At 42.0% G+C, this 12,316-nt stretch overlaps 1 protein-coding gene across 3 annotated transcripts; it reads right to left on the bottom strand.

The window, feature by feature from the left end:
• Positions 1–5,070: 5,070 nt before the first annotated feature.
• On the bottom strand, positions 5,071–11,994 carry LOC143299027 (torsin-1A-like). Of its 3 annotated transcripts, none has more exons than XM_076612109.1 (5): positions 11,873–11,994; positions 9,337–9,602; positions 8,636–8,811; positions 8,061–8,191; positions 5,071–6,959 (listed from the first exon to the last, which is right to left on the bottom strand). In XM_076612109.1, the coding sequence occupies exons 1-5, from the start codon at positions 11,910–11,912 to the stop codon at positions 6,697–6,699; spliced, it is 876 nt and encodes a 291-aa protein (XP_076468224.1). In that variant the 5' UTR covers positions 11,913–11,994; the 3' UTR covers positions 5,071–6,696. The 3 variants fall into 3 exon arrangements, with proteins under 3 accessions (XP_076468224.1, XP_076468225.1, XP_076468223.1); XM_076612110.1 differs by having other exon boundaries at positions 11,900–11,941; XM_076612108.1 differs by having other exon boundaries at positions 5,072–6,959; positions 11,626–11,987.
• Positions 11,995–12,316: the final 322 nt, after the last annotated feature.

Genomic DNA, 12,316 nt, shown 5'->3' with positions numbered 1-12,316 from the left:
GCACAAACAGTGAGGACAGAAAGAAGGGATGAGAGGGCCAATCGTGTGAACCTTCTGCACGTACCCGTCAGTGATTGTTTGCCATAGTCATCTGTTTTCAAACGAATGATTGTTATGCCTGTATGTTCTTATGCTCGTGTCTTTGTGTGATACTTGGTGTGTGGGTGAGAGAGAGAGAGAGAGAGAGAGAGAGAGAGAGAGAGAGAGAGAGAGAGAGAGAGCAGACACATAAATATTTCCCCTGTGAGGGATTGGTCAAGTGATATTGTATTGTAGTATATGATTTGTATTGTATTGTGCTATATTTTGTTGTATTGTACTGTGTTCTATTGCATTGAATTGTCCTGTTCTATCTTCTCCTGTAGTTTGCTGTGCTTTGCTGTGCTATAATGTATTGTATTGTATTGTGTTGTATTGCGGCCTACCTGACTGACGCTAAGCAAACACCAGGCGAAAAGTTACTGAAGACATGTGCCTATGAACCATGTGATCTGACTGCACAATCATCAGCTGGTCTCTCAACGACTGCTCCGTGCCCAACACGTGGGGGAAGAACTCCGCCATTTGTCCTGTCCCCAAGAAAAAGAACCCAGCTGCACCACAACTCTGTCGCCCTCACTTCAACAACCATGTCTGGAATGCTTTGAATAAATAATAATTATTATAGCTCTCCGCCATCTTTCACACACCGGCACCTTGACCCTCTTCAGTTTGTGGACCAACCACACGGACTGCAGTATACATGACGTCTTTTCAGCTCTCCTTCATAATGCTTTCCTCCACTAAAACAGCACAGGGTCTTTTGTTCGCATTCTTGTTGTTGACTTCTCTTCCGCTTCTAACACAACACTTCCTCATCTCCCTGCCCTCAAAACTGTGGAGCTTACATGTTCATCCTTTGCTCATTCTCCGCATAATTAGTTTTATTCGCAGCAGAACTGTCTCTTTTCATAAATAATAATAATAATGGATACTTATATAGCACACTATCCAGAAATCTGCTCAAGGTGCTTTACAAAAGCACTTTTGTTAACATAACACATTACATCAATGTTACATACACACACACACACACACACACACACACACACACACACACACACACACACACACACACACACACACACACACACACACACACATAGAGGTAACAGTGTAATCTATGTCACTGTAGGTCAGAGGTGACCACCCTTTTTTCTTTTCTTTATTTTTTGTATTTTTTCCTGCCTGCAGTTTTTATTTGTTTTTCCAATCGAAGTGGATTTTCTACAGAATTTTGCCAGGGACAACCGTTTTGTTGCCGTGGATTCTTTTACGTGTGCTAAGAAAGTAATTATCAGGAAATCGTGGCGATATTTATATTGATGGCAGCTTTGTTCAGGTTACCCAAAACTGGTTTCGATATGACAGTTTGTTTCAATAGTAATTCATACCCCCCCCCCCTCCTCTCTCTCTCTCTCTCTCTCTCTCTCTGTCACACACACACACACACACACACACACACACACACACACACACACACACACACACACACACACCTCTTCCCCCTCCTTCTCTTTTATTCTTCTGATGATAATAATCTTATATTGATTGCCTTATATTTTCACGTATGTGTGCATGCATATGTTTTTGTAATCATATATTTCTTTATATTAACAGACATGATCTTCTTCTTCTTCTTCTTTCCCTTCTCTACCGCCTTCATCATAGTGAAGATTCTGTAGATTATAAGGGGGGGTTGCCTGTTGTTTGAGTCACTTGTGACACAGTTTGCTGGTCCGTGGGTGCTGGTGGGATGGGGATGGGTGGGGGGTGGGGAGCTTGGGGCGGGGGGCGTGGGGGGAAGGGGATCAGATTTGGGACTTGAAGCTTTCCAGGTTGGGGCTGAGGGCAACCTCAGCAGGAAGGCTCTTCCAATCGGATATTGTCCTGTGGAAGAGGGACCTGTCTGTATAGAGTCCTGCAGTTGGGGGGATGATACGTTGCTGGATGCGACCGTCGGGTTCCTTTGGGTGCAGAGGGGTTTGGGGAGGGTTTGTTTCATGTGTTGTTGATGAGGCTTCCGCTGTGGAATTTTAAAAGTTCATCAGCCGCGCCCTTCTCCTTCACTCTGTGAGAGGGGACCACTGAAAGGTCTCCAGCATGTCTTGTACACTGGAGGTTTTCCGATGTTGATGGGTGACACAGCGGGCAGCTCGGCGTTGGATTGTTTCCAGTTTCTTGATGTCCTTCTCTATGTAGGGGTCCCACACAGAGATGGGATATTCAAGGATTGGGCGGAAAAGTGATTTTGTATTTGCATTTGTATTTCTTTTTATCACAACAGATTTCTCTGTGTGAAATTCGGGCTACTCTCCCCAGGGAGAGCGCGTCGCAATAGTACAGCGCCACCCATTTTTTTGTATTTTTTCCTGCGTGCAGTTTTATTTGTTTTTCCTATCGAAGTGGATTTTCCTATAGAATTTTACCAGGGACAATCCTTTTGTCGCCGTGGGTTCTTTTACGTGCGCTAAGTGCATGCTGCACACGGGACCTCGGTTTATCGTCTCATCCGAATGACTAGCGTCCAGACCACCACTCAAGGTCTAGTGGAAGGGGAGAAAATATCGGCGGCTGAGCTGTGATTGGAACCAGCGCGCTCAGATTCTCTCGCTTCCAAGGCGGACGCGTTACCTCTAGGCCATCACTCCACATAGGCAGCTTGATACTTGCTGCTTAATGCCCTGGGATCCTACCTTCAGGTTCCTTCTCAAGAGTCTTGTTGGCACGGTTGGAGACATTGGAGGTGTGTGGGCTCCCACTGAGGTCAGAAGTGATGGTGACGCCAAGGTACTTAGACCTGCTGACTGTATCGAGGGTGTGGCCCCTCAGAGTGTAGTTTGTAGGTAGGGGGTTCCTCTTCCGGCTCACTCGCAGTGTCTGGCATATGTCTGGATGAAAGCTCATGAGCCACCTCTGCTCCCACTCTGCGAGGTGGTCGAGATCCTTCTGGAGGGCTTGCTGGTCGCTAGTGGAGGAGACAGTTTTGTGGCACAGAGTATCATCAGCAAAGAGACGAGCAGTGGAGGACAGCCCAGTCGGCATGTCGTTGATGTAGAGTAAAAATAGGCTAGGCCTAAGAACAGAGCCTTGGGGGACTCCAGACTCCACAGGAACAGAACATCCACCACAACTGACTGTTATATAACGTCATCTCTATCTTTGTGTCTCTATCTCTCTCTGTGTCTCTGTCTCTCTCCGTATCTTTCCCACCAAAGTCTTTTTTGCTCCAACAACTATTTACACGGCGTTATTTCTAGTAGCTTTTTGTAACATGTGCATGCTTATTTTAGTTCAATTTTATTTTTAATTGCTTGATCATTATCTTGACATATATTAATTTTCATGTCTTATACTCTCTCTCTCTCTCTCTCTCTCTCTCTCTCTCTGTCTCTCTCTGTCTCTCTCTCTCTCTTGCTCTATCTGTCCCCTAATATCTCTCTCCTCTTATTCTCCTCTATGTAGTGTTGTAAATGTCAAATTACCATTCCTGTATCCATGACTATAATGTACATGATGTATTGATATAATGATTCCTCCCTTTGTTTTATTTTAATGTTTCTCCTTCGAGGGCTGGATGAAAAAAGTATTGTCGTGCTTACTCTGTTACCTTCAGAAAATAGAATTTATCAATTCAGTTCAGCTCTGTGTGTGTGTGTGTGTGTGTGTGTGTGTGTGTGTGTGTTTTTGCCAGATGGTGTTCATTACGTATAAGTGCAGATTTCATGTTTCAGTTGCACAAAAGCGTGAGAGTGAAATACTGTTACTGACACACACAGAAAAAAAATTGTTGACAATCTCTTTATTGTTCACAAAACTACATGTTTGTTTTTATACGCAGAGCAGTTGATACAGTCTTTACTGCATAAAAATGAGGTGACACTTTGCTATCCTATGGTGTTAAAAAAAGAGAAGTAGAAAATAATAAGAGGAGAGGGAAGAGGAGGAAGAACATGCTCAAGAATTGGTGGTTACCTTTTTTTTCACTGTTGTGCTCCTTTTTCTGTGTAGCATGGAAGACACTCTCACACCCTATTCTCTCAACATGATTGTTAGCATAAACTCTGTGTGTGTGTGTGTGTGTGTGTGTGTGTGTGTGTGTGTGTGTGTGTGTGTGTGTGTGTGTGTGTGTGTTGGGAAAGGGGGTATGCAAAATACACAAATCCCTTGTAATCAATATCATAACTTCAGTGAAGTGAGCTTGTCAGTGTTAAAGTGTACTGTTTGAAGAAGTTTCTACTGTGCAATGCTTGACTGGTTTTGGCTTGAATCTGATTACGTTTTTTGCTATTTTGATGACCTGACATGGAATCCGATTACATGTTTTGTGATTTCAATGACTGACATGGAATTTGATTACATGTGTTTTCTTGACAAGTATAACGGTCTCTTCAGGGGAGAAGTCTGAAAACAGTTCTTTTCAAGCAGTATCTACATAATTAAGGCACTCTATTCCATACCTGAATGTTATGGATTCACATCTATTTCTTCAATGCATGCGTGTGTGCGTGCGTGCAGGTGGGCGGGTTTGGCGTGTGTGCATGTGTGTGTGTGTGGTTGTGTGTGTGTGCGTGAGTATGTTCATGCATTCATGTGTGTGTGTGTGTGTGTGTGTGTGTGTGTGTGTGTGTGTGTGTGTGTGTGTGTGTGTGTGTGTGTGTGTGTGTGTGTGTGATATTCTTTGCGTCTGACTGGCATGTTACTGTAAAGTACTTTTCCACTTTGGGGGGGGGGGGGGGGGGGGGGGGGTGTTGGGGGTTGTTTTTACATTTTCATTCAAAATTTTCATATTCATTTTACAAAACACTCAAACACCCATACGCACACATGCTGAAATACAAACAAAAAAAGCACCTTATATATGAAGGAAAAAAGAAAAACTATCAACATTATCATCAAATGAAAAGTAATAACAGAATACACAAAAAGAATTGCAGAAAGGATAAAAACATTTAGAATATTTTTCAACTAGAAAACTACTAGACATATATATATATATATATATATATATATATATATATATATATATATATATATATATATATATATATATATATATATATCTGTAGTTAACATATATTCATCACTTCAGTTTGTATATAAAACATGACTTTATAAGTATATACAAACCATCAAGTGATAAAATCATATGAACATTGTTTTTCAGGCTATATTCTCTTCAATTGTATATGTATGTTTCAGTTTATTATTAAAACCTTGCAGAACAGGCACAGTTTTATTTAACTCCTATAAGTATTGTTTAGCTAAAAACAAATATGACTAACAGCTTAGTTAAATGCAGTTTTTGAATATTTGGACATCTTTCATTCAGTATATTCATCAATGCTTGCCAGAAACGTTGAATAATCATGCATGACCATAACATATGTCTTTTACTGTCTTTCATTATTTTGCAAAAACTGCATTGATCACTGTTAATTACCACCATCTCTTTCAACAAAACATTTGTTCCAAGATATCTGTGTACGATACTCAACTGGAACCATTTCAGGTTTACATCAGAAAGCTTACTAATATATAAAAGAACAAGTGAGGCAAGGCCTTCAAGACTCACTTGTGATAAATTAAGTCCCCTAGCATTAATTACAGAGTAATTTCCCTTCTTTACTATCTGCACCAAAACGTTTGCAAAATAAATAAAAATTCCATGCTTAGCAAAAGAAGTTCCTGTTTGAATAAAAAATGATAATAATGACTCCTCTTGTTGTTGTGTCAGAATAAGAGGTCAAAGTGCCAAGTTTAGAGAATACAAAAAATCTAAATATAACAGTAAATGCAGTTTGCATATAATTAGGCTTCTTTTTATTTTTTGTGCCCATCCCAGAGGTGCAATATTGTTTAAACAAGATGACTGGAAAGAACAGAATTTTTCCTATTTTTATGCCAAATTTGGTGTCAACTGACAAAGTATTAACACACCCACTCTGCCTTGAGTATTATAAAGCACTTAGAATTATGGGTCTGTGGGCTGGCCTTTTTTTTTTCTTTTCTTTTTTTCGGGTGGTGATGCACAAAAACCAAGGTTGCCATCATGAAACTCTTCATAAAATATGGTACAAAAACCGAAGGCTGTTTTCATGAAACCCTTCATAAAATATGGTACAAAAACCCGAGGCTGTTTTCATGAAACCCTTCATAAAATATGGTACAAAAACCCAAGGCTGTTTTCATGAAACCCTTCATAAAACATGGCACAAAAACCCAAGGCTGTTTTCATGAAACCGACTGGACGCTGAGTTTGGAAAGTGGTGCTGGGGTAAGTCAACAAAGCGCATTTTTGTGTGGCTGCATCTTGTTCTTCACAAAGTGTGGGTTTATCAGACCCACAAAGCTGAAATACAGGAGTTGCTCTAATTTGCAAGATGTCTTTATTTGTTAACAATTCAATCTAGACAATGGAAATCAACTCCAATATATAGAAACTGAGGTCAACATTTAATTCAGAATAAATGTAATAAAAACAAAAAGGATCTTTTTAAATATTTCTACAGACAAAAAAAGGGATGTACAGGAACTTCAACATCCTGACTGATAACGCGAGAAAAAAAAACACCTGAAATAATATCCTTTCTCAAGACTCGAGCTTAATGAAAGCCCACCTTCTCCCCTCCCCCCCTCCCCCCAACCCTCCCTCACTCAAAACATAACATAGTCCACTTTTTCTGCCACTCGTTTACAGCCGGTGGCAGAGAAGAGCGGCTGGCCGGGAGGGTAGAAGGTTAGCTCTCCCATCACCTGATCCACCTTGCTGCGGGGAATGTCATGGGCAGACCTGTAGTATCGCCGTGACAACATCGTTTCCTGAATGCACTGACGGACGTGGCGGCGCTCCAGCGGCAGGAAGGGAATGAAGGCGGTCACCAGGTGCATGCTGACCACCTGGCTGTGCCACAGCCCACCTGCAACGGAAAGGAAGGAAGGAAGAAATCAGTTTCACTTACAGTTTCTCAAGGAGGGGACAATGCTTTCGGACAAATCCATACATGCTACACCACATCTGCTAGGCAGATGCCTGACAGCAGCATAACCCAACTTGCTTGTCAGGCCTAGAGAGTGCATGTTTATATATTGGTGCACCGATCAGAGTGGATTTCTTTCTTCATAATTGTGCCAGAGGACAACACTCTCATCGCCATGGGTTCTTGTTCAGAGCGCCAGGAAGCGTGCTGCACACGGGACCTCGGTTTATTGTCTCATCAGAAAGACTAGACGCTCAGTTTTATTTTCCAGTCAAACTTGGGAGAAAGGGTGAGAGCAGGATTTGAACCTACACCTTCACAGACTTTCTGTATTGGCAACTGAGCATCTTAACCATTCTGCCACCGTGCTCCTTCCTCCTGAAGGAATGGATCTATATTTTCCAGTGGCGGAGAGATATCAGCACACTGGTTTGAGAGACACACATGTGATACATACATATTACATATATCTGCCATTGTTTTAAGAGACACATGTGATATATACACATTACATATATCTGCCATTGTTTTAAGAGACACATGTGATACATACATATTACATATATCTGCCATTGTTTTAAGAGACACATGTGATATATACACATTACATATATCTGCCATTGAGGTATGGATGCTTGACTTTTGGAGGAGATGACAAAACAGAGGTCACATGTGCAGCAATGATAATTACACGTAAAAGAACCCACAGCAACATAAGGGTTGTCCCTGGCAAAGTTCTGTAGAAAAATCAGCTGACTATGTATATACAGTCTGTTCATGTCTTTAAAACTCTTTATTAAAATATAGCACATTTTCACTAGAGTACAGCTTTTTCAGGCTGGGGTAAGGAAAGAAAACCGTCACAGCTGGCTTGATAACATCCAGTGAGTAAATATCGTGACGATGTGGTAAAACTGGGCAGGTCAAGGAACATATGCTGCATGCGTGTCCTTTAACTAACTACTCACACAGGCACACATGCACACCTCCAAAACTCAACTCTGAAAGCCGCTACCAAGGCCATGAGATGAAGAGGACTACCTTTAGACTGAGAGTTGAGGGCAGCTTTGGCCAGGACGTTCTCCACATCAGCCAGACCAATGTCCTCTCTGGACCCCCCGTCCCTCCGCCGTTGTAGCACGTATTGCGTGATGGATTCTCCGCCAGTGTTGCTGTCAGTGCACAGTGTCGTTAGTGTGCACTCTGATCCGCTGACTTGTCCACACACACACATGCACGCACGCAAGCACACACACACACACACACACACACACACACACACACACACACACACACACACACACACATATACACACATACATACATGCACACACACACATAATTATGCACGCACACACACACACATGCACACACACATACATACATACATGCACACACACATAATTATGCATGCACACACACACACACACACACACACACACACACACACACACACACACACACACACACACAGAGTGTGGGGACATAACTGCAGTGCATACTGGGCGATAACTTTCCAACTTTTTTCATTTCAGTTTGAGACAAACAGACGAACAGAGGAAGATCCAAACAGCTGAAGTGTGATTTTTACTGCATCATCAACAGCAGCCGCTCACCTGAGGAAGATGAAGATGGCATGGCGATAGTCCACACCCCCCAGCTGTTCATGGTAGTCAAGGTAGGGCTTGATGGTGTCGATCAGACCGCCCGGCAGTTTGTCAATCTCGTCAAAGATGAACAGCGACTGGGGACACTTCTTCACCTGCTTCTCTACTATGTCTCTCAGCCGGTCCTGGTGTATGGACACACACACACACACACACACACACACACACACACACACACACACACACACACACACACACACACACACACACACACACACACACATGTATCAGCGGCTGAGCCGTGATTCGATCCAGCACGCTCAGATTCTCTCGCTTCCTAGGTGGACGCGTTACCTCTAGGCCATCACTGCACATATGACAGGGCTACATTTTACATTCTGAGGTCAAAATGAGAAGAGTCACTTGAACTTCAATGTGACTGTCAATTATTTTTGGCTCTTCTACCTCCTACTCCACATCTAAGTCAACTCAAGACATCAAATATGATTGCATCAATTAATGTGTGACTGAAATGACATTTTCTTTTCTTTTCTTTGTTTTTCAGTCATTCCTACCACACTCCAACCAACCAACCTACAAAGAAAGATACAGACATCACTCGAAATAAACAAATACAGACAGAAAAACAAAATGACAGACTGGCAAACAGACAGATGGATATGTCGAAGACTGACGGTCAGTTAACCAACCTTGTAGATGGATATCTTCTGCTGATGAGGGAACTCTTTGGTCACTGCTATAAACCGAACATATTCACTGTTCATTCCTTTTTTAAACATTGCTGCAGTGATGATTCGGCTGACGTGGTTCTTGCCAGTGCCAGTAGGTCCATGGAACGATAACGTCAACGCCTTCAGTGGACGACGCAACTGCAAGTGTCCAAGTAAGTGGCTAGTGACGGCTTTGCTCACCAGATGCTGGCCATATAATCGCATCTCAAGTTGATATTTCAAGTCTGTAAACAAAAAATTCACAGTAATAAACCGAATGTCTGCAAGCATTCTTCTAATCGGTGTAAAGCACAACTCTGCACAACAAACAGATTTTAGGCTATTGTCCAAAGCAAAAATGATTTCTGGAATGAGGCAGAATACAAAAATAGCTAATGGACTGATCAGAGGAATTAACCACAAGAGATTATCATATCTAGTTTCCATCCCACTCATGGGATAAATTTGTAAGCAACATTGCCAATGGGTAACAAGTAAGGTACACACACACACATACACAAATGCACTTACACACACATGTACACTAAGCACACACACAACACACACACACACACACACACACACACACACACACTTGTCCAAGCACACACACATACCCATATATATGCACACCTGCACGTTCCAATATCATTCCGTTGCTCCCACAGTACCGACATGCATACACATATATACCTCATCCTCTACATACACACACACACGCACACGCACACACACACACACACACACACACACACACACACACACACACACACACACACACACACCAGGTCAACAGCCATACTGGTCACCCATGATTACTGCTGACAACATTGTTCTTACTGCATACCCTGCCCATCTCTGTCCAGAACAGCATGGAGAAAGCAGTAGAAAAAGAAAAAACATGACCGGCTTCCAAGTCATCAGGTTTTCGTTTGACAGCAGAGGTAATCCGTGGTTAACTATATGTCAACATTCAAGCATTTTGTGTCTTTTAAATACATGTATACATGTATATATTGATATGACTGTGATTCCCGAGCTTAGTTTATTTGTTTTACACAACAAATTGATTTCTCCATGGAGATAATAAAGTATTCTGTGTTCTGGTATGTACATATGCAGACAGGCCAGGAAAAGCAGTGCCAGCAAGTCCCCGACAGCCGCCACCATCCCCTGTCCACACTGCGTCAGAACCTTCCGGGCGCGGATTGGCCTGACCAGTCATCTGCGCACCCACAGAGCCCAACCCACCCACCCCCAGGATGACTAGATGGTCCTCGTCGATCCCGACGGACGAACCACACATATGTATGTTTCAATGTATATTAGAATGTGTGTGTGTGTGTGTGTGTGTGTGTGTGTGTGTGTGTGTGTGTGTGTGTGTGTGTGTGTGTGTGTGTGTGTGTGTGTGTGTGTGTGTGTGTGTGTGTGTGTGTGTGTGTGGTGAGTTCAACTTCATTTAACGTCTATCCACATTAAGTGATATTAGACATGAAAACAAAAGTGGGGAGAAAAAAGGGAGGGAGAGGGGGAAGAGAAAGGGATGAAAACAATACTATTCACAACATTAACTTAACAACAATCTGACTAAGAGAATAACCGATTCAAAGGTTATAACAACAATCAAATTAGACTTTTTTTTACAAAGATTTGGCGAGAAAAAATCAGACAGTGAAAAGTCCAAGATTTCTTTAACCCCCCACCCCCCACCTCCTCCCCCTGAATTACCACATATACAGGAAAAACGTTTTATGCATTTTGTCTTGAAACAGTTCAGTTTCCATCCACAGATCAATGACCAATCTGCTTTTTATTGTGTTGTTCATGTTTGCCAACAATTCCATGGATTTTAATTATTTCTTCGTGTAAATTTGAACAGCCTGTATTCCTTTCTTTTAACTCAAAGTCTGATCGCTGGATCTGTTCCACTATACAATAAAGGTGAGTGTGTGTGTGTGTGTGTGTGTGTGTGTGTGTGTGTGTGTGTGTGTGTGTGTGTGTGTGTGTGTGTGTGTGTGTGTGTGTGTGTGTGTGTGTGTGTGTGTGTGTGTAGTTCGCTGTGCATACATAACATTGATGTACTGTGTTATGTAAAGAAATGTGTGTTTTGTAAAGCACCCACAGCAGATCATCATCATCATCATCATCAATCATCATCATCATCATCATCTCTTCTCTTTTCTCTCTCTCTCTCTCTCTCTCTCTCTCTCTCTCTCTCTCTCTCTCTCTCTTCTTTTCTTTTTTTTTAGCACGGATAAGAAACCAAACCAGTCATGTTGTTGACAATCCAACGATCCTGACAGCATTCCCTGACCAGACACTTGAGGTAATTGAGGCTGCAAACAGCAGTGGCCACCGCCCCCAAACCAAGAGCAAGCGTCACTGGCTCAATACTCAAAGCATTTGGAACAAGTCCCACAAGCACGACAGGCAACACGACTGTCTTCAGAAGCATGTTATTGCTCTTCTCAGAAACCACGAATAACCGGAAATAATAATAACAATAATATGTTACCAGACGAGAAAATCACGTATCTCTTACAAGAAATGAACATATGTATACTGTGTATAAACCATTCTCTAATCTCTGCAAGTTTCACTTCTCAGTCTTCCTGCTAACGTGTAAGGGGAATTTCCTTGTTTCGTTTTCTGAGTAATGAGAGTGAATGCCCTTCGTTATTTCGTCTTATTAGTGAAACGCGTGCACACACACCTCTGTGTGTGTGTGTGTGTGTGTGTGTGTGTGTGTGTGTGTGTGTGTGTGTGTGTGTGTTTCATATTTAACTGCAAAATATACGATGGAATGTGTAAAAACTGTACACTTTTCAATACAGCTCCAGCACAGAGAAAAGATTTGTTTGGCATACTGATGACAAAAAAAAAAAAAAAAATGATGATAATCATTCAATCAAGTTATACTTCCATTTCAGTTGCAAAATTTGTATCTGAACATAGACAC

Source organism: Babylonia areolata, chromosome 24, assembly GCF_041734735.1.
Source record: "Babylonia areolata isolate BAREFJ2019XMU chromosome 24, ASM4173473v1, whole genome shotgun sequence".
NCBI lineage: Eukaryota > Metazoa > Mollusca > Gastropoda > Neogastropoda > Buccinidae > Babylonia > Babylonia areolata.
The sequence above is the reverse complement of the archived record's forward strand: the minus strand, read 5'-3'. Positions and strand labels throughout refer to the sequence as shown.